Source organism: Cheilinus undulatus, linkage group 24, assembly GCF_018320785.1.
Source record: "Cheilinus undulatus linkage group 24, ASM1832078v1, whole genome shotgun sequence".
In the NCBI taxonomy this organism is placed as follows: Eukaryota; Metazoa; Chordata; class Actinopteri; order Labriformes; family Labridae; genus Cheilinus; species Cheilinus undulatus.
The window spans coordinates 19,211,646-19,235,418 of NC_054888.1; the positions used below are offsets into that span (position 1 = coordinate 19,211,646).

The 23,773-nt window shown below is 39.7% G+C and overlaps 1 protein-coding gene across 1 annotated transcript in view; it reads left to right on the forward strand.

Annotated features, from left to right (window-relative positions):
• The window catches only part of zeb2b (zinc finger E-box binding homeobox 2b), a 230,173-nt gene that overhangs the window by 28,475 nt on the left and 177,925 nt on the right, over positions 1–23,773 (forward strand). Inside the window, 1 exon segment of the mRNA XM_041781782.1 lies at positions 20,763–20,846. Coding sequence (XP_041637716.1) covers positions 20,763–20,846 — 84 coding nt within the window.

The window sequence follows — 23,773 nt, forward strand, 5'->3', positions numbered from 1 at the left end:
TCTTGGACAAATCTACCTTGCTGTACCATCTTTGTTCATGCATACCATGAAAGCATCTTTACTTTTGAAACTTTTAGTCCTGAAAATATTGTTTTCAGTGCTTCAGTGTTTGTGTTGAACTCAGTTGCATTCATACTGTTTCTGCAAGTCTGCAAGCGAGTTGTCTATCTATGTTTGTAGGCACATATACATGCATGTTATGGAGTATGCATGGTTCAAAAACATCAATGTTAGGTGGTTTCCAGGTGTTTAAGTTCTAGCAAATACACAGCTTAAAAGAAAAAGTTTTTTGAGGATTTTTCATTTTTTTTAAACTCCCTACCGTGAAGCAAAGTTTGCATCCAAACATCTTGGACCTATTTTTCTGTCTATGAGGTATCTGCATTTCAGACCTGTTCTTCCTGCTTCACTGCAAACAGCTTCCATCCTGCTCTTTTTTTTTCCTGCCTCTCTCCGAGGCCCTCGGCACCATAAATCCGACTGATTACTCCGCACCCCTTTTGCTTGACTGAACCTTCACAATCAGCCGTGGCCGCCAACAATGAGGCCCTGATGAATCAAACATCCATGGCATTAGTTTCACCTTGCTGCCCCTTTCCCATGCGCCGCCGCCTCTTTGTCAGGCCCCGGTTTGATGAGAAGGACTACTGACACTGGCTGCACCTATTGATAGACAATTCTGTAAAGACGGACCCCAACAACCCCTCCAAACCCGCAGCGCTGCCCCCTCCTCCTTCTCCCCTCTGCACCCAGAAATAGGCGACAGAATTTGATTGGAGCAATGGGCTAAAACCCCTGCTGTCTGGTTTGTAGGAGGCTTTGTGTTCGGTTTTTGGCTCTTGGGGTGTCCGATATCTGCCAGAAAGACCGTACTATTACGAGAGACCCTTTGCCACGTACACAGAGGGAGAATCTGCTGTTATGGAACAGATCAGGTCACCATACACCATACGTTTGCCCGTATGACATTGATGTCTGATTTTTTTTTACATCGTCTCATCCATGTCGCTCTATCATATCACTATCAGAAGATCAAACCCTAAACGTACCGCCAAACTGTTCAAGGTGGCTAACAGTGAGCACAGAAACTGGCAAAACGAGATTGTGTGTGGGAAAAGAGAGAAACAGTCCACCCTCACTCCGAGCAGTGAAAGCTCATCCAACGTGCTACCCACAATGTTTTATTCATTGAGATATAATTTTGATTCTATTAGAATTTAATTGACATTTGGAGATAAATGAAGAGTTTGATTCCAAAATGAGACATCCTCTCTTTAACACCTCGACACAGAAAGTGATGAGAGGCATGAAAATAAAATCACATTCAGCTTTTCTGGAGAAGTTAGACATGTCTTTTTATGTTTTCTATCAACACAAACACACTGACAAGATCAAATATGCGATTTGTCGCCACTGACGGGATTTTTGGAGCAGATCGGCTGTTATCCTTAAAGTCAAACTTGCATTCAGATTAGTGAATGATTTCTATTTTAGAGGAAAGAGAGTACATCTTCTCAAGCAGCACATTTATACCACAGAAGTAAAATATTTCCTCTGTATTCTGCTTTATATTGAATTCTTACTGCTACAATTGGCGTTGTGTCCGTCTGTGTTGAGTTGCATGCCACACCGTTGTTCTAATCGTCCCGGATTCCTCTCAGAAGACTTCTTGGATGTATTGGTTTGAAACTGATGCCATCAAAAAACCATAAATATGTAAATATGTACAATAAAATCCAAAATTACATGCCCTGATCTCTTCATTCCAACATGCTGATGTATGGTGAGCGTATTTCCTGTTTGAACAGTACAGCTAAGCAGTTGGTTTGTTGCCATGTTTCTCGATTGAGCTAAAGTTAAAGAGTTCACCCTGTTCTACTTCTTATCACTACTGTTTTATAGCTGGTGGGGGTTCACCAACAATCAAACTCACTGTTTAGCAGCCTAGCTTAACAGTGAACTTGCTATGGGCTTGTAGCCAGCTCAGTGGTAAGGTGGGTTCTTTACATTTATTTAGAGCTTTAAACAATGTGCAGTTGTGCAGCATATCAAATGTGCAACTTGTTAACACTGCATTAATGAAGAGTTCCACAAAAGGTGACTTTTAATTTTGCTAGAATTACCGGTCGTCATGTTTGGGACCAGCAATATATTTGTTAGTTCAAAAGAGAGAGGGCTGAAATTGTGGAACTTTGTCTATGACAGGAGGATCTTTGAAACTCTCTGAACCCTATATGGCTGCAGGGTGGTACTGTACTGTCCTTTAGCATGGTTGGTATCCAAGAGATGCAGGGGTGGAGTACCAGGAAACCACCCTTGAGCAAACGTAGCTAACATACTTTTGTTTGCTTGAGCTATTAGCTATGTTGGTTATGTATGTATGTTACCTATGTAGCTTAAGTAGCAAGTAGATTTAGCCTGGTTAGCTATTCTAGGTAGGTATACTAGGTGCTACAAGCCTACGTACACGGGGTGCAGCCTAACCTCTAGGCCATCTATGCCCCCCGGATGTCATCTTATATTTTTGTTAGATTGAGAACCTGTGTTAGTAGAATTCACATACTGTGCATCTAAGCAAAAAGATTAAATATAATGCAAATGAGCCTGAATTGACAGGTAAGAAAGTTTTATAACGTCCTGATAATCACTTGCAATCACCATCGTAGTATGGCCGTGAAATTTCACACATGTAAACACAAAAATTCTTTGCTAGCTAATTCTTGCTATAGCGGAGACATCTGCTCTGAATATTTGACTTCCCACTGAAAAATTCAGCTCCTGCAGCCTTGAATTTCTCATGTATTTTCTCATAAAGTGCTGCACTTCCTGCTTATGAGAACAACTAGAAAAAGGAGAGCCTTTTCAAATGACATTTCTATTTTCCTTTTACAAATGCATCTGCTTCTTGGATATGATTATTGTATATCTTTATAGAGTTTAAACATGACAACTTCAGCTTGTAGTCTCCTGTCTCATCTGTCAGCTGCAATAGCAGAGTTAACGGTCTGAAGTTTCCACATTAATGTCAAAAAAATAGATGTGTGTTCGCGCAAGGAGTCCTGTCCCAGATTTGAGCACCTTTAAGCCCGTTGTCCAGCTTGTTTGGGTCATTATGAATGCAAATAAACTGCACTCAGGCATCTGTTCCCTGGCCCGCTTTGAAAGTTGTTCTCGGGTGCGACTCAAGTGGTCTCTGGCATGGTTAGAACAAGATGTGAATGCAATCACATTCTTATACGAGGCAGAAAATGCACCTTTTCTAATAGAGACGGATCCACCGGCTGGTCCTAATTGCCACGGTTTCTATTTAACAGACCACCCTGAGCATCTTTCTGAGGACTTAGGCTCAAAGTTTGCACCGTCTGTGTCCGTCACAGTCCTAAACTTCCCTGCAAAAGTCTTGGGTTGGTGAAATCTGTCCAAAATCTTAACGCACTGGAGTCATTACAATAATATGCAGAAGTCTCATTTGCTAACAGAACTGTAAGCCCTAGTGGTATGTGTCAGTTTCATAGCATCTCATAACATATTCCAACCAAACTTCTTGAAGGAATGATGCCTGGACATAAAACAGCATGATGAGAGCTAACTATAGAGACAGAAACCATGTTTGGGACTCATTTTTTCAAGTTGCATTTAGTTCTCAAAGTTTGACTCATGCCCCATCTGGTAACATGGAGGAGGCAGAGCTTGTGGCTTGTAATGCAGCCAGTCAGTAGGGGTAGCTCTTGGCTTCCCCTGCTGACTGCTGCATTACACAATCCAAGATCTGTACCAGTCAAAGTATTAATTAGTGACCCTTTAATTTAGCATATTTCCATTTTTATTATATAAGTCCGTTAGTCGCCTTTTGCAAACTGCATTTGGACGTTGATTGTCTGAGCGTACAGTCGAGCTTACAGGCTGCAGAAGCGTTGTTGTTGCACATAAACAGACATTTGGAATATTTCCATGGAATAAAAAAATCCCTCTTTGTTTGGGATGACGGCTTCTCTTCTGACTTAACATGTGTCCGGCCCGGCGAGGTTTAAATCTGCCCACCTGTCCACACGCTAATCCTCCCAGCCTTATTACAAAACTGTGCAATTAATTAAGGGCTCAATCGCCGGGATTAGTAACCTACATTCAATTTGATACTCATATCAGTAACCGCAGTGTTTAGAGGAAGTCAACTGCAGGATTCAGGAGGACAAACTGGCCTTAAATATATAAAAATATCAAGACTACGTGTAATAATTTGAACTGTTGCCACTGAAATGATAGAAAAACAACTGAGTGGAGGTGGTCTCAGAGCAGCAGCAGCAGTGCTATTCTGGTTTACAGTGGAATTACAGAGATTAAGATAATCTGGGCTGTATGTTTACAGCATAATGAAACAGGCCTCATATAATGACCATCAAATCTGGATTAGGTCATTCACAGCAGAGGGAGGAATTATTCCCATGATTATTATGAGCAGGCTGTGCTCAAACACAATCCTGTCTCATGCACACCTTTTCCTACAAATGCACACACACCTTTACAAACACAGGCATGCACAGGGCTGGTTTGTGTTTGTTTTTGTATTTTTAAAGATTCTGGCAGGTATTTTTAAATTCACACTAGACCTTCTCTGAGAATGACTTTTGATTTGGTTAATCCTGAATTTTAAATGTTGAACAACACAAAAAAGACTCAAATGTAGGCCATGTTAACACAACACAGTAAATTAACATGAATCTGGTAACTGAGGATAATCGGGTCATTGTCAATGCAAATGTGCAATGCTCAAGTACAAGACCCGAGTCCACTTGTAGAGGTGGTCTTGCTGGACTCTGGCCTGGTACGCAACAAATCTCAGCGCAACCATGCCTTGATATGGGACAGATAGTTGTGTCGGCTTGATAAAGTCAAGAAAACGACAAAACTGACGGGATAAGGAACAAGGAAAGAGGAAGATGACAAGGTATCAGGAGTGTTGAGAGGGGTCTGGCTACAGGCCGCAGATCTCAGATGCCCCCTCTCACATTCTACTACTGTGAGATGTTGCCTCTATCGGATCAGAAGAGACATAATTTGGTGGTAGATTTTAGAAGTTTTTTAAATATAACTTTATTCATAAACAAATTCCCGCAAATAAGCTTTATCCACCTTATTCCTAGTCCCCATGATTCTTTCTGTGAAATATGGGCGCAACTTCTGGTCCCTTCTATCTAAATGGTACTTTGCATTGAATAGGAGATGTGAAACTTGATTATTAGAGCAATTTGGACACTAACATATGTAACTTTCGACTGCTTCACCTTAAATGGGACAATATTATTATTTCTACGCCCTCTACTAAAGAGTACAAAGTGACGACATTACCTCAGATAAACTAGGCAAGCATATTTAGCTAACTTTATTAGCTTCATATCAATATAGTAATAGACGATCACGTTTTGTTAACTGAGTTTGTACACCACCTTCAGATAACATTTCTGGTGTGTGGGGTTGCTGAAATCCTTATTCCACCACTGCTGATGCTAAATCACTTTAGTAAACCCTTGAAAGAATCACATTTTGCTATTATTGTTACTGTACGAGATGTTCCACCCACATTCATAGCTACAGTAGACCCCCCAGGAATAATGTGGTATCCACCTTGTTCACTTACTAACAGCTGTTGTTCATAGTTAGTATATATCGTTAGCTGCTGTATTAAAATACACGTATTTATGTACTTCCACCTTAGCACTGGAAGTTTCACCCAAATTCAGATTTACAGTAGCGGCCCCAGGAATAAGGTGGATAAGCCCATGTAGCTTCACATGCTTTAGCTAAAGCTAATGCAGCTAAAGCAAAGCATTTCAGTAACTACTTCTGAAAATGGGGTCTAGTTTTAGCAAATGTAACATAACAAATGTAGCTAACATATCCTTGTTTGCTTTAGCTATTGGCTATGATAGTAATGTAGGTTTGTTACCTGCATAGCTTAAGTGGCCAGAAGCATAGTTTCATTAGCTTTAGATTTAGCATCATTAGCTATATTAGTGATGCTACCTACAAAGCTCGCATAGCTTAGTTAAGTTTAGCCTTAGCTTGACTTTTAACTTTTGGTTTCCTTTTTTTTAAATTTTAATATCCAGGTGTTGTGGGGGTGAATTAGCAGGAAACTGACCTTTAGGAAATTTAGTACAAGCAAATGTAGCTATTGTATCTTTGTTTGCATGAGCTAGCAGATATGTTAGTAATGAAGGTATGTTTCATACATAGCTTAAGTCGCGAGTAGCATAGCTTCATTAGCTTTAGATTTAGCTTTGTTAGCTATATTAGTTATGCTACCTACAAAGCTTGCGTTGCTTAGTTAGCTTTAGCCTTTGCTACAGAGATACATTAGTGCAGTTTTCATGGACAACAAGTTTTTTTTCTGTGAGCAAACTGTTTATTAAATGTTTTGTAATCAGGTTTTGCAGATCAGAATTTAAACTTTTAACTTTTGGTATCCTTTTTTAATATTTTAATATCCAGATGTTGCGAGGGTGAAGTAACAGCGTATTTAGCATAAGCAAATTTAGCTAATGTATCTTTGTTTGGACGAGCTAGCAGATATGTTAGTTATGAAGGTATGTTTCATATGTAGCTTAAGTAGCCAGTAGCATAGCTTCATTAGCTTTAGACCTAGCTTTGTTAGCTATATTAGCTATGCTACCTACAAAGCTCATGTAGCTTAGTTAGCTTTAGCCTTGGCCACATAGATTCATTAGTGCAGTTTTCATGGACAGCTAGTTTTTTTTTCTGTGAGCAGACTGTTTATTTGTCAGAATTTTGACTTAAATTTTGGTATCCTTTTTTTTTATTATTTTAATATCCAGGTGTTGCGGGGATGAAGTAGCAGGAAACCACCCTTTAGCAAATTTAGCATAAGGAAATGTAGCTAACATATCTTTGTTTGCTTTAGCCATTAGCTATTTTAGTTATGTAGGTATGTTACCTATGTAGCTTAAGTAGCAAGTAAAGTAGCTTCATTAGCTTTAGATTTAGCTTCATTAGCTATGTTACCTACATAGCTTAATCCTAACCCTAGCTTTACCCTTAGCTGCAACGCTATGATAGTGTTTTCATGGACAATAAGTTTTTTTTTTTTTTTTTTTTTTTCCTGTGAGCAGACTGTTTACTTTATACATTTTATTTTGTTATCAGGTTTTGCAGATCAGGTTTTTTACTTTTAACTTTTGGTATCCTAACCCTAACCAGAAATGTAATCTGATTTTATTTTGGAAGTTTTATACAAGTACAGTGTATTTTCATTCGAACAGAGGCAACATTTTGGCTCGCAGCTGTAGAGAACTCCCCTTGGGGGTCAAGTAGTGATTTCTGCATAGGGAAACACTACCAAAAGGCCATATTTTAAGCTGTTCATGACTTTGCCAAGTATCCAAATCTTAATAGAAACTCAATTAATAGCTTAGCAGTATAAACAATTATTTCTCAGGTCATGACTTGAATGTTTACTATGGTTGCTTCTTCTTTGTTCTTCTTCTTGGTGGATTTGCAAAATAGCTACATGCAGATGGACAACCACTGTCTGGACTGAGTACAGGTTGAATGCAAAACCTAAAAACATGCTCATAACACACTTTGTGGGTCTGTTACAGTGGTGGTTGTTGCTGTCTGAAGTTTTAGTCTTTGGCAATGCTTGTGCATGCCTTGTATTGAGGCTCTTGCCATAAGTTGGAGTCCTGCGCCTAAATCTTGAGATAGATATCGTGTATTGCCATCCTGCTAAAAATGGAGCTTCTATCATTGGTCCATTTTGCCCAGCCCTATCAGAAGCACAGGAGCGTTGCTGTAAAATGACATAGCTGCACATATAAGCCCCATCAGAGTTTGTGTATGTGTTTGTTTCCGTGTTTGTGTGTGCACAGAGCCGTTACTAAAGCAGGTTAGAGCAGCGCAGAAATGACACGGTGCAACAGATGATGGGCATTATCCCATCAACCTGCTGTTTCTCTACTCACTCTGTCCCCTCTGTTCCCTTTGAAAGGACAGCAGGAGTGTGTGTGAGAGTGAGAGAGAGAGAGACGGGCGGGCGAGCGAGGGAGGGAGGGTCGGTCCCCTGGCACACACACACACTTTCATGCACGCACACACTCTGCACCTGTCACAAACAGCCTGTCGGAGCAGGAGAAAAGAAACTTCAGACACAGAGAGGAGAGGTGTCTGTTTGACAGAAATCAACTGATTTTGGCAAATTCAGTCATTTTTTAAGCTTTGGAAGAGGGCTTTAAACACAACACCAGTACCCATAATGCTAAATGTGACCTCACTAAGTTTCCAATAGTTAACACAATAAAATCATGTGACCAGCTTTCAGTCTCTAAATGTGCATTCACACCTGAGCTGTCTAGTCTGCTCATAACTAAATATTTTTTTTTAGTAATGTTATCAATGTGGATGGACACTCTGAAATATTAGGAGAGAATGCCAGACTTTATAGCTAGGCCATGACGTGCACAAATGTCAGGATACCAGAAAATACAGTATGAGAAACTAAGACAATTTCCCCTATATATAGGGAATAATTGAATAATTGTGAAAAGAGAAAAAAGTGGACAAAAAGTGGCAAGAGATGGGCTAAAAATATAGGCAAAAAGTGGCAACAAAATTGACCAAAGGTGGCAAGCAATGGCAGGAAGAAGAAAAAAAAAATGGCCAAAAAGCAGAAAAATTGGATTACATGCAGCAAGGCTGGCAAAAATTCTCAAAAAAGTAGCACAGAGCAGGCAAATAGGCAAAAAAAACAGCAGAAAGTGCTATAAAATAATGACAGGCATGGGTGAGAAAGGGCAGCAACTGATTTAAAGTGGCAAAAATAGACAAAAAACTGCGAAAATTGGCAGAAAATTAGCATAAGACAGCTTATTAGGCACCAAGTTACAAACAGATAATGCAGAAATTGGCAAAAAGTGGCACAAAAATGCAAATATGGGCAGGAAGTGGCAAAAATAGATGAAAATGGGCAAAATTGGGATAAAAGTGGCAAAAAAGTCACAAAAATACCAAAAAGCAGTATAAATGGGTCAAAAGTTCCTGAAGAAAACTGGGGTAAAGTCCCCCCCAACACACGAAAATGGGTGAAAAAGGGCAAAATGGGTTAAAAGTTGAAAATAAAAGGTCGAAAAGAGCATAAATGGGGAAGAAAATGAGCACCAAGTGGCAAAATAGATAAAAAGTGGCAAAAACTGGCAAAAACAGCTAAAGTATGCAAAAAGATGTAGAAATGGTCAATGAAAGGGGCAAAAAGTGGTTTAAAAATTACAGAAATGGGTGGAGAATGGCAAAAAACTGTATCAAAGTGGCAAAGATGGCGAAAAGCAGTTAAGTAGGCAACGAGTTGCAATTGGCAATGCAGAAATGGGCAAAAAAAAGGCTAAAAATCTGGCAAAAAAAATGCAAATATGGAAAAAATGGTTAAAAAAGTGGCAGAAATTAGCAAAAGTTTGGCAAAAGTGGCAAATATAAGCAGGTAAAAAAGTAGCTCAAATAAATCATTCCATAATCAGAACCCAGTAAAAATTTGAAACACTTTTCAGCTCTAAAATGAGGTTACTGTTAGCCAGGATGCTGGCACCAATGCTACTGATCCAACACACATGTCCTGATATCAATAAATCTTAATTGGGGAGGGCCCATTCTGTTTTTTTTTTTTTTTTTTCAGAGGCCTAGTCAAATTTGTGGGTGGGCCTTGCCTCAGTTCATGTTGCACTGGAGTTCAGTTAGCCAAAGGTTGGAGCGCCATTGGGCACTCGCATACTCGGATTTGGCATGCAAGTGTATTGAGTTATTTGAGTGAATAAAAAAATAAGCGAGTAAATTCTCTATATTCACAACACAACATGAATCATTTTAAATACCACAGTGTTGCTGAATATGTTCTTAAATTCCAGGAAATTTCACCAAAACATGAGCAGTAGCTCGAGAGTACGAAACTTTGTCTGTTTCTGAAAATGCTACTCTGCATTCGATTGGTTTTGTCTTGAAAATGAGCACTGTCAGTGCAAAGTCTATGCACACACAGGCCCTATTGTTCACCCAGTCTGTTGACATTATGTAATATGGGAGGTTAATATTTCTCATGTGAATAAATGAAATGTCAAGTTTTTGTTGCAGCAGGATAATTTAATTACCCTACTTTAGTTTGATCCCATGTTACAGCATTATGAGACGACTCTTCTTTCTCTGCAGCATTCTTTTGGCGTTCGCAAAAACAAACCGGAGTTACGTGCAGGATTTTAGAGGCTGATTGCGTCAGAATTTCACTGCTTTAGTCTCTTAAATTTAAGGATAAAATATGAGGCAAGTTTGATAGAATTCAGGACGTCCCAAGTGAGGTAAGGACCATGTAAGTGTTGTCACAATTCTCCTTAACAATCATGCACACTGAGAGATACACAGGTTTGAATAAAGGAGTAATACTGGCCCGGTGTATCTGCAAACATGAGAACATCTCCATATATTCAGGTGTAAACCTCCTGTGTAATGCACCTCGCCAGAAGGTTAACTTCACTGCCTGTAAATTACCTCGGCCCCCCCACCTGCACCGCCACCGGACAATAGGCTCAGCAGTGGCCTGGTGATTGCCTCTTTTCAAATGGAAATGCTGGTCGCCTCTCTTCTGCCAGGTTCCCCTAAGCAGTGTACAAATTACAGTTTACAAGGCATGGAGGAATAAAAAAAAAAAAAAGAGAGAGAGAACGAGCAGACAGACACGAACGGAGACGGTGGGAGGGAGGGCGAGCTAAAGCAGAATATCTTTTCTCTCAGTATTTTTTTTTTTAATTCGGCAAAGTGACATGTAAATTAGCCTTTAAGTGCTCCACTCGGGGACTGTGATCGTGCCCTAATTGTCACAGTCAATTGTGGCCAACAGTCTCTTCAAACCGGGCAGCTTTTGACAACAAGCACGCCGGGATCAAAAGACGAATCATCGACTCCCCTCCCAACACGCTCACATTTACTGCTGATGTGTTTTTGGGCAGCTACAAAGAAAAATGGACAAAAGTGAGTGGTGAGAGATGGATGGAAGTGGGGAACACAACAGCAATTTACTTCCTAGCCCTTACTCCTATCCCCAAAATCCTTTGAGTGTGGAGATAACAAACGCTAAGAATGACAATGCTCGGTCTAAAAATGAGCGGTGGAGGTATCCAGTGCACCCATCAGACCGTGAACTGACTTTACTCCAAGTCCTACAGGGCCATAAACTTTAGCAGGAGGATGAAACAGATGTGTTCGTCCGAGGCAGAGCTGAAAAATAACGCAAAGGCTCGAGCAAACTCCGGAGTCTTATCGGAGAGGCCAAAGGGTTCAAAGCTTTGCAAAGTTCTGCTACAGAAGGTGAAAAAAATCATCAGTTTGCTGCCGTCTAGTTTGTAGAAAGATGTTTTGGTCAGGCAAGCTTGTATGCTTGTTTTTGCCATGTTTGGAGGCAGAACATTGAAGGATGGAAGTTTCGTATGTGGTAAGTGAAGTCCAGGGAGTCTAGGAAGTTTCTTCTTCAGAACTGTGTGCTGATTTTTTTTTCTAGAATTGTGTGGCAGATTGGTAAAGCAAGTTTATAGCATTTTTGAGGCACTAAAACTTCTTTCTGCAGTCTCTAGCTGCAGAAAGAAGTTGAATCATTCTCAGACTGACAAAAATCAGACTTTTAAAATGCATGTAAACATGTTAGTCCAACTGAAATCATGCTACACACCTGGATAATATGGTTTGAGATTAAGTTCCTCTTGCATGTTTACGTCTCAATCGTACCCAAATGATACTCACACTGCACATGCTCCAGTTTCCCCCCAGTCTTTACTTCACCTGGAAGTCGATGAGTATAAATCCTCATTCTCACATACTTGCACGTCCAGAAGCAAGTCAACTAGAAGTCCATTAATTCCTGGGAATCTCTGATATGCATGAATCTCCTCTTCATATTATTTTTATCTGGAACATCAATCTTCTTCTGCTTATCCGGGTCTGGTCGCGCTGGCATCAGGCGAAGCAAGTCAACCCAGTCGTCCCTCTCCCCTGCAACACTTTCCAGTTCCTCCTGTGGGATTCCAAGGTGCTCCCAGGGTGGATGGGATATATAATCCTTCCAGCGAGTTCTAGGTCTGCCAGGGGGTCTCCTTCCTGAAGCGTAGGACGTGCCCGGAGGAACTCCACAGGAAGGCGCCCAGGAGGCATCTTGATCTGATGCCCGAACCACCTCAACTGACTCCTTTCGACGTGAAAGAGCAGTGGTTCAACCTTGCCCTATCTCTAAGGTTGAACCCGGCCACCCTCCTAAGAAATCTCATTTCTACTGCTTGTGTCCGCGACCTCATTCTTTAGGTCGTTACCCAGAGCTCATGTCCAAAGGTGAGGGTTGGGACATAGGTTGACCAGTAAAAAAGCTTTGCCTTTCAGCTCAGCTCCCTCTACACCACGACGGTACAGTACAGCACCTGCAACATGGCACCGATCCACCTGTCAATCTCACAGCCCATTCTACCTCATTATACAAGAAATTACGTAGTTTATACAATCATCTTTTGTACCATATATTGCCAGTTTTGGCATTCTAATGACACCATCCATGCCTTTGAGTTTCTTACAGAAGCTTTATGTGGGAGGCTGGAACCTTGGTGACTTTCCATGGTATTTAAAGGTTATATATATCGAACGCTAGGTGCCCGGTCCTGGATGCGAGTGCGCTTGACCCCAAAGTCCGGTTCGTTTTGGTTAATGTACAGTGCTTAACAAATTTATTAGACCTGTCATATTCATCTCAAAGACCATCCAGCATCATGAAGTGCTTTAATGTGGATTCTTTCATTTTCACGTTTTACCATTTTGAACAGGAATGAGGGATTTTAAACTAAATTCAATCAAATTTTAGCCGGCTCACTGGGCTTCTCTGAGAAGTCAGAAATGAATCAAGCATAACATTCAGCCACTAAAACTAATTTTTCTGTTCAGGAATGCAAGTAAATCACTATAATTTGACATATTAATCAAGAAATATTAATGTGGTTTACTATTTTTTCAGTTTTTTTGTAAATCAGTAAATTTGAAAATTCATGGATAACAATAATAATTATATTTAAGCATTAAAATATCATTTGGGTTAAAGAGCTTCTACATATTGGTGTATTAACCATTGCAGAAAAATAAAAAATGGTTTTGGTAATTACCAATGCTGTTAATTTAGGGCAGCTGTGGCATAAACCTTACTTGGGTTAGGGTTAGGGTGGTCTAATAAATTTGTTAAGCACTGTATATGCAAACGAACTGCGCCCGGTGCCCACGACCACTCGGGGAGGTGGTCTCACGCACGATTCAAGTGGACTCTGGCACGGTTTGGATGAGATGCTGGTTTGTAAACCAGCTATGTGCACATCGCCACCTGCTGTCTCAGACTGAGTACAAACACAAGTAGGCCCAGGCACGGATTGATGTTGCTAGTGTTTAAGCAAGCCAGCGGGGGGAAGGGGGAAGGGAAGGAATTGTGCTGTGGCTTGAAACAACTGGGCCTTGCGTGAAAGCACCCTTGTGGGTTGTTTCCACCAAACGGTCCAGTTCAGTTTGGTACGACACAACGCACATTTTTGTTTCCATAAAGCAAAAGTTGGAGAGCATCTTGTCTGCTCAGTTAGGTGTACATACTATTTTAAAACCATGATTGGAAACATAATGTTTTAGCACAAACCAAAAAAGAAAAAAACAACTAAAAACTAAAAAGATTTAGTTACTTTTTGTGCAAAAAAGTCAAACATTTTAAGGAAAAAAAACATACTCTGCTGCCTTTTTTCTTATTCCCAAACTTAGTAGACACAGGAGTACATGAATTTTTAAACCTTTTCAGTTAATTGTCTCTTAATCTTTACACTGGAAATGTATTGCTCAAGAAGTTCAACAGTTTATTTTAGAGGACGTGTTTATAAAGACCATATCTGCTAAACATTTCATCCTAATTTGATTTCTGAAAAGTAACCCTGCAGTATCTGCTCCACTCCAACAATGATTAATGATCTTTTGGCTTGGGAATGGTTATGGTCTAAGGTAAATATTTAAAAAAGTCAAAGCTTCTGGCCATGTAAGACCTTTTCCACATTTCACCAAAACCACAGTGTGTCTCTAAAGTAAACCAAACCTAACATAATTTGACTGAAGGGTCATGAACCTGGTTGTGCACTGACAGAGTTGTGGTTTTTGGATGACCAACTTGACCAGCGCCATATGAGTAGTAAAAATGTCGCCAAGACATATTCCAGTAGCTTTTATATTCTTATTAAAGGTTTAATTTTCAGAGGAAATTGGCTGTTAAAGACAGCTTTGTAGTGTTTCAGATTATTTTAAGGCTTGAACATTGAACCTCATTGCTTACCAGAATGTTTGTTTTCACATCCAAATAAAGTGATCAGGCTAATCTTGCTAAACCGTTGGCTTGTTTTACATCCATTTGTGTTGCTGCTTTGTTGGGCTTTGTCAGGTTTTTGCTCTTTACTCACAATGATCCCTAAAAACTTCCCAGGCTACACAAGAAAAATCAGCCTTTCTTTAAAGATTTACATGGTAGTGCAGCATAAATGTGTTTCAAAATGACAGGAACCATGCTTTTTCTTTGTGTTGATAATTTAACTTAACCATGTAGTGTCTACATATTTCCAGTTTCAGATGTTTTTTCAACTAATCTTAATCCATAAACACCTTGTAGTTATGATCATAAAATCACCACATTGCAAACGTTACACATTAAGAAATATTTCAAAGGTCAGAGGTCTAATCCAAGATTAAATTATGAATCAACCTGTTTTAAGAAGTAGTTACCTAAATGTTGACTCATGTTAGCAAGCTAGCATAGCTATTTAAGAGACATAAATAAAGGTACTACATAAGTTTATGTAGTTAGCTTTAGCTAGAGCTAACATAGCTACATTAGCTGTGTAATTAACATTACTACATAAGCCACTGTTGCCAGGTAAGCTTCAGCAACCTAAGCTTTAGTAAACAAAGTTGAAGCTAATATAGTTACAAAGATACATACCTATGTAGCTAATATAGCTGCTTTGTGAGCTAAGCTTAAGCTATGGTAGCTATGTAGCTCCATTATCTATGTTGTGTTCTTTGTTGCATAAAAGGTAAAATAAATAGACTGGACTATGACGTGCTTCAACTCCAGTATTTAACTCTGGACGCTGCAGGGTTTTATTCACATGCTGAAGGTATAGCATACACATACAGGGCTCAGACTGTAGCAGTGCGCGTCATGGAAACCAATCACAATCGAGCATCTTGAAGAACCAATGAGAGGGCTTGTTGCAGATAGGTGGCTCAAATCTTAACAGTAGCAAATCCTACCATGACATTCTGGTCAGAATGTTACATCCCCACTTTTTCTAATAAAACTAACTAAAGTGACTATAGCATCTTTTATAAATCACATATAACAGTCATAACTTTTATATTGTAAACTTATAAGACACTTATGCTGTAAGTACAACGTAAACGTAACGCATCTTATCTTAAATTCAATGTAGCTTGCTTGAACTTGGAATATAAACAAATTCACTAAAGTTGAACTCAAAACAGCCAATTTTTCAAGCATCTTTATGCATTTATAGGTCAAGGATATCTCTGGGCTTTACTGTTCGTCCATATCTTGTCTGGTAAAGGGCAGTGACAGGTGTGTCATTTCTTGTCAGCGTGGTGTGAGAGTTGTTGTTGTCTTGTGTTGGCTGTTTGTTGTGGTCATAAGTGTTCTCAGTCTGAGTGTTGTTAGTCTCTTTAGTGTCCAGCAGGTGGCGCCTGTTGCGTCTGTACTCTTGTCCTTCAGCCGCACGAGTAGCAGGCTGGATGACAACAGCTGGTTTCCAGTGTCCTTGCTCCTGGAATCTGATGTGAGCATCTCTGTGGCGGACAACTTTGGGTTTTTGGGTAAGATGGAGTGTAAGCGACGACTCATAAGCAGTTGGGATGATGATTTGAAGTTGTCGACTGGTGTGTTGCGATACTGAAGGAGACTCAGGTAAGGATCTCTCTGATCAGCTTTTGCTTTTCCCATGAGTGACTTTGCAATCCACACAGCTTTCTCAGCAAGTCAGTTGCTTTGAGGACAATGCGGGCTGGTTATGTGAGTAAACTCCCATGTGTTGGCAAAGGCTTCAAATTCTTTGCACTTGTACTGGGGGCCATTATCTGAAATGACAGTCTCTGGTATGCCATGTCTAGCAAAGGTTGCTTTCAGTTTTTGTTTCACAGCAGTAGCTGTTGTGCTTTGTAGCTTGTCAAGCTCGAAGAATCTGTTGTAATAAGCAACAGTTGCTATGTAGTTCTCGTTGTTCCACTGAAACAAATCTGTTGCTGCTGTTTGCCAGGGTCTGTCAGGAATGCTGTGACTTATCATGGGTTCTTTAGTGTTACAGGATCTGTGTGTTAAGCAGGTGGGGCATTTTCCGACCGTCTCCTCAATTTGCTTGTTCATCCCTGGCCAGAAGAGAATGTCTCGTGCTCTCTGCTTACACTTTTCGATGCCCATATGACCAGCATGTATGCGGGAGAGCATCTCTGCACGCAGTGCGATAGGAATGATGATTTTCTCACCTTTGAATAGGATGCCATTCATCTGTGACAACTCGTCTCGATGATTCCAATACTCTGCGATGCTTGGAGGGCACTTTGGTTTTCTTCAGTAGCATTAGCTGTGTGTCTTTGTCAGTTTCTGTTCTGATATCTGTTAGTTTTTTGTCACTGACAGGTAAGTTGCTATAAATGGTGTGTACTTGCATGTCCGTACCTTCTCTGAGGCTGGCGTCCTGCTCAGACAGTGATTTTCTGGAGAGGGTGTCAGCAACAGGAATGTCTTTACCAGGTCGGTGGACGATGGTGAAGTCGTATCTCTGAAGCTGTAGTATCATCCTGTGTAGTCTTGGAGGCGCTGCTGTGAGTGGCTTTCGCATGATGGACTGTAGTGGTTTGTGGTCACTTTCCACAACTATGTGATGTCCATAAACATACTGGTGGAAGCGCTTACATCCAAACAGAATGGCAAATAGCTCCTTCTCAATCTGAGCGTAGGTGACTTCACTCTCAGTCGGTGATTTAGAAGCATAACCGATGGGTTTACCTTCTTGCAACAAAACTGCACCTAGTCCATACTTTGATGCATCAACTTGCAGTCTTTGCTCCTTGCTGGGGTCAAAGTAAGTTAGGACAGGGCCAGGTTCTCTTGTGATTAACTCCTTCATTTTCCTAAATTCTTCATCATGTTGCACATCCCATATGAATTCATTTGAGTCTTTCAACAGATGACGCATGGGTGCATTAACGTCTGAGAGCATAGGGGCAAACTTTGAGAGGTAGCTAACCATGCCAAGAACAGTCTCTAGCTCACCTTTGTCCTTGGGTGGCTCCATGTCTAGAATAGCTGTGATCTTGGCTGGATCAGACTTTATGCCGTCTTTTGTGATGAGGTGCCCAAAGTGGCTAACTTCAGTTGCACAGATTATGCTCTTTTCTGGGTTGAGCTTAACTCCACACTCTCTGGAGCGTTGTAGCATAGAACGAAGGTTTCTGTTGTGTTCATCTTTGTCTCTGCCATAGATGAGAATATCGACGATTGCTGTGACTCCTTGCAGACCCTCATAGGTCTCATCGACCTTTCGCTGGAACTCATCTTGAGCTGATTTTAGACCAAAAGGTAGGCGAAGGAACCTGTAACGTCTGAAGACAGTGTTGAACGTGGTCAGCTTGGATGACTCCACAGTAAGCTAAATAGTCCAGTATCCTGATCTGGCATCAAGGACACTAAAATTAGAAGCTCCTGCTAACCTTGATTTGATGTCTTCCAGTGTTGGTAATGGGTAGTGTGGTCGCTTTATAACCTTGTCCAAGTCTTTGGGGTCTAGGCACACCCTAAGCTTTCCTGTGCGGGGTTTCTCTGCTGCAACCATTGAATTGACCCATTCAGTCGGTTCAGTGAGTCTCATAATTATCTGTTGCTTTTCCATGTTCTGGAGTTCCTCTTTGAGGCGTTCTCTAAGAGCAAGGGGAACACGCCTTGGTGGGTGAATCACTCCTCCATGATGAGTAACTCAGCTTGGTTAGTGACAGACAGTATGAGTTTAATAAGTCCAAAGTCTAGGCAAGCTTTGAGTCCTAGTACCGGGGGTGCAGGTGTGTCTACTACATGCATTTTTAACATCCGTTTAGTGTCTTTGTACTGTACTTGTATGCTGCACTTGCCCCTGACAATGAGTTGCTCACCACCGTAGCCGCAGAGAGGGCGTGTGGAGGGTTGTAGCACATGTTGTACTCCCAATTTGCTAAATACACGTGTGGGAATGACGTTGGCTGAGGCTCCAGTGTCCAGCTTAAAGCTTACTGCAGCTTTGTCAGGTCCAATGAGCAGATCTGCATGGGCTTGTTCTCTGTCAGTAGCTCTGTTTTCTTGTGCAACAGTATCAATGAATAAATCTCCATTGTCCTCAAGTTTGTCCGTTTCATTTTCACAGCACAGGTCGTTCTCCTTTTCCTGGCTTAGAACGACACGCTTTTGCAAAATGATTCCATTTGTTGCATATTTTGCATTGTTTGCCTTTAGCTGGGCAGCTGTCTCTTGTTCCGTGAGTTTTGTTTCCACAGTAGCCACATGCTTTCAGGTGTTCTCGAGTTCCCTCGGTTTTATGGACGTTGTCTGAATGTCCTCTTGTTTTATGCTGCTTTGTTCAAAGACTCATTAACTCCTTGTACTTTCTTGTGGAATTTGCAACGAGCAAATATAAGATTTGTCTTTGGCATGACGTATGCTTCAAAATGGTCATAAAATGTCTACATTTCTTAAACGGTCCAGAAAACATTAGGTCCACGTGAAGCCGAAACTTTCACCATGCTTTGGGCAGGTTGCTAGCATCCCAGTCCATGCGGAGTGACGGTACTCCAGTGACGTCCATTTCGTCAGTCAAACTCGCTTTTACTCTGACACCATGTTGTGTTCTTTGTTGCATAAAAGGTAAAATAAATAGACTGGACTACGACGTGCTTCAACTCCAGTATTTAACTCTGGACGCTGCAGGGTTTTATTCACATGCTGCAGGTATAACATACACATACAGGGCTCAGACTGTAGCAGTGCGCATCATGGAAACCAATCACAATCAAGCATCTTGAAGAACCAATGAGAGGGCTTGTTGCAGATAGGTGGCTCAAATCTTAACAGTAGCAAATCCTACCATGACATTCTGGTAAAATGTTACAATCTATAGCTAAGTTGAGTTTAGCGATGTGAGCTTCACCAAATGACGCTAAAGCTAATGTAGATTCCTGGATAACGTACCTCCATAGCTTACATAGCCACTTTTTGAGCTTATATTTAGCTATTTTAGCTACATAGCTCCATTATCAATAGCTAAGTTGGCTTCTGCAGTGAGCATTAGCTAAAACAAACAAAGCTAAAGCTAATGCAACTATGTAGATAGCATTCTTACATAGTTTACATTAATGATTCTTGAGCTGAGCTTTAGCAACATTAGCTATCTACAGCCAAGTTAGCTTTAACAACATGAAATATAACTGACGAAGCTAAAGCAAGTGTAGCTGTGTGTGTACATACCCAAACAGCTTACATAGCTGCTTTGTGAGTTTGGCTTCAGCTAAGCTACCTAAGTGGCTCCATTAGCTATAGCCAAGTTAGCTTTAGCAACATAAACTTAAGACAGTGTAGCTGAAAGTAACTCAGCTATGCTGATAATGTAGATACATAGCTTACATAGCTGCTTAATGACCTGAGCTGTAGCTCTATTAGCTCATTAAGCTATGTTTTCTGCATAGCATACAGCTAACAGAGCTATGTAAGCTTTGCTTGCTGCATTAGAATGTATTCATGTACAAGCTTGTTTTTCCTTTAAGCTTTGGCAACATTAGATTTAGCAAGCAAAGCTAAAGTTAATGTGGCTGCATAGCTAACATACCTATGTAGCTTGCATAACTGCTTTGTGAGCTTCAGCTTTCATCAAGAGCTAAGTTAGCTTTAGCAGCATGAGCTTAGCTCGGCTTCATTCAGTATTTTATAATCAGGTGTTGCAGGTCTTGTTTTTAACTTTTGGTATCCTAACCATAGATGGAAATATATGGCATCTCAGATGAACAGTCATAAAAGTTGCTTTCCTGGGGTTGATTTATTGGTCATCCCGACATTATTCCATGTTTTTGTTGCTTCTTAGGATGTGTGGTTTCATGTAAAATTCTGTGCATTTTCACCTCAACTTTTTCCTTGTCAGTGTTGCCGTGGTAGCTCTGAGCCGCTGACCTTCTGATGACCTGTACCTCATGCCATAGGATTAGACGTAATGTCGATATAGTGGTGCTTTGCTATCGGAAGTCTGAGCATTTTGCTGTTTTGAAGTTGACTGGATACTTTGCGTGTTTTTCTGGCTGTTTGGATGATCTGCTCTACATGGACTGATGTGGTTTCAGAGTGGATGGCACTTAAAGACCACAAATCCCATGCTTCTATGCAACTTCAGGACATTATCAGAAGTTTCATGCTTTGGATCATTTACATGACGTTTTTACTTTTATTGTGCTGACAAACTTTTCCTGGGAATTGCATGCCAAGGTTTCATGATTTCTTTTATCTTCTGCATCCATTTTGGCCTGCACCAGTCTGAAACTGCTAAATGGGTTTCCATGTATATGCATGTTTTATGGCCACTGGATTGCAGATCTTGTAGGGTAACATATAGAAAGCTTACATGCTGTTTTCCTCTTTGCAGAGCATCATCACACCAGCTGATGTCCATGAAGAGAGATCTGACCGAGTGGAAAATGTCTGAGAATTGGACACGGGTTCTGCAGCTGTGAGTCAGATCTTTTAATTCTATCTCTGTGTCCTGAGAGGATGTAAACTCATATACAGTGGCACATATTAAGAACACGCCGATATGCAAATGTCTGTCAAGATTAGAGCTACAACAATTATTCAAATGTTTGATTAATTATTCATCGGAGACGGCGTCAATTATTCATTCCAGCAAGCGATAACTCGTCTTTTTTCCTTTTTTTTAATCTTATCAGAGTAAAAGTTTTCTTGTGGGATCAATCAGAATCCCAATCAAAAGCATTTTATTTGTCGAGTACAGTAAATGTGCAGGATTTGTGTTGGTGGCATGGGTACAGAGGCTGCAACTGGATCAGGATTTAGACACTTGAATTAAACATATCACCTTTCATACATGCACAGTCTCCAAGGGGCACGACTTCCACTAATTGGTTGAACTTCTGATGACTTAAAAGGATTTAACTTCTAATTAATCAGCTCAAAAACAATATTGTCAAAGATTTTGCTTCCTCACTTTGTGGTTTTAAAAACATGAAGTGTAGCACAAAATTCAGGCTGGACTCTGTCCTGGGACTTTTCAGTCAGAAAACAGTCCTGTAAAAGAAAGTACAACTGAACTAATAGCATCAAAGTCAATAAATGCAAACCTGAAACCATTTGTGGCTTCTGCTATATATATTCAATAAAGGAAAACACAACACTTGAAAACAATATGATGCGCTATGGCCCATCATGGTGCAGCACCATACCAAATGATTACAACAAAGATGCATAGCACTAATCTAAAAGTATTACATGGTGTGATGACACACTGCATGCTGCTTGGGATGATACGGTACGATGCAATGTGATACCGTGTGATAATGATATGCTATGCTACATTACAATTAAATTTGATAAAGTGCATTATCCTGCAGGTTACAATACCATACAATAATGCACAATACAATACAGCACGTATCAACAGGATACAATATTGCCTGTTACAATACCAACCAGTGTGATAAGATACGATACAAAAAATACAATACCATACTATAAAATATTGCCTGATATCAGTGTTAATTTTGGCAGCTATTTTTAATTTTAGTCTTGGGTTTAGTCTTTAAATGAAATGCATTTTAGTTTTAGTCCCATTTTAATCATTTCTATACTTTTTAGATTTAGTCTAGTTTTAGTTGATGAAAACTCAAAACATTTTAGTCTAGTTTTCGTCCATAAAAATGATTCGTCCAAATCATAGTAGTGTGTTCTCTGCACCTTGTCAAACCTGGGGTCCCTGTTTTCTACAGCTGAGAGACAGAATAGCTACAGCTGCATTGTTTTTTAACGGATTTACCCACAGTGGAGAAATATCACAGATTTTGAATGTCTGATGAAAACTACATTACATGTTAGTCTAGTTTTAGTCATCTTGATGAAAACTTAACTTAGTTTTTATCAGTTTTAGTCGTCACAGATCTTTTTTTGTTAGTCTTAGACTAGTTTTTGTCATGGAAAAAAAAGCTGTGACATTTTTAGTCACAGCTTTAGTCGATGAAATTAACACTGCCTGATATGATACAATATGATAAAAAAGATACAACACAATACGATATATCATTCAATAGAATACACTACAATATGATATGGCCAATAAGATCCAGTATCCTTAGATACACCTGATACTATGTGATACGATATTGTCTAGTGGCCTATAATACCATATAATACTGGCCAAAAGGATATATATTGTTAACATCAAGTCATACGATAAAATATGATACGATATCACCTGATAAGATTCAATATTAAACAGTATGTTATGATTATAATAATATTCCCCAATACGATACAATAATGTACAGTATCAACAATATGATTTGATACGATACATCCTGAAAAGACACAATGTGATATGATACAACATGAAATTATACTCTATCCCCTGTTACCATACGTTACAATAAGATATATCCTGATAAGAAACAGTACAATGAGTCACTATACAAAGGAAAACGATACGATACAAAGTGATATATCCCTGTAAGAAATGATACTGTACAATGTAATTTAATATATCCTGATAGGAAATTATGTCATATGATAATAATAACTTTATTTGTATAGTACTTTTAAAAATATGGGTTTACAAAGTGCTTTGACATGTGTAGACACAAACAGAAGAACAAAGCAACAAACCCAAATAAAGGACAAAGAAGACAGAACGAATGACACCTTACAACATAAGCAAAATTCAAAACAATTATAGAATCTAACCAAAAATATGATCAAGATAATAATTCATCAACATCAAAATACATCAAACCTAGATGTCATGTGATGCCATGCAAACTAAGGCATGTCAGACAACAATCAGAGTGCAGACATCATGCGATACTTCACTACTAAGACATTGTGGACCTCATCGGGATGCAGGCAGGACACAGACATCAAGTACCAGAAAAACAATAGAACCAAGTTGGAACCCAGGCGATGCAGGAACCCAGCTACACAGGCTGAGACCGAGAGGACAAAAATGTAAGATGTGAGAGGCTAAAAGAGAAAGAGTAGTAGGTCAAAAACAAGAGCTAAACAATAGAAGTCAGTAAAATGTAAATAAAGCAGGCAGAAATAGATAAATAAAGCAGAATAAAACAAGCTCTGAAACGGTAAAGCAGTAACATAGCAATAAGGGGAAGTGATGAAGAGATAAAAGCAATAAACTGAGGTAGACAGTAGCGGTTAAAAAACAGCTAAGGGGCAAAGAATTAAAATGAGGTTGACAGGTAGTTAAGGTGAGTAAAAGATCGAGAGGAAATGAAATATGATTAGAAACTAAAATAAGGTAAAAAATTTTGTGAAAAGATAAAAACAATAAGAAAATAGTATTAATAAGAAAACATCACATAAAAGCAAGTCTATAAAAACAAGTTTTAAGAAGTGATTTCAAAGATGTCAATGATT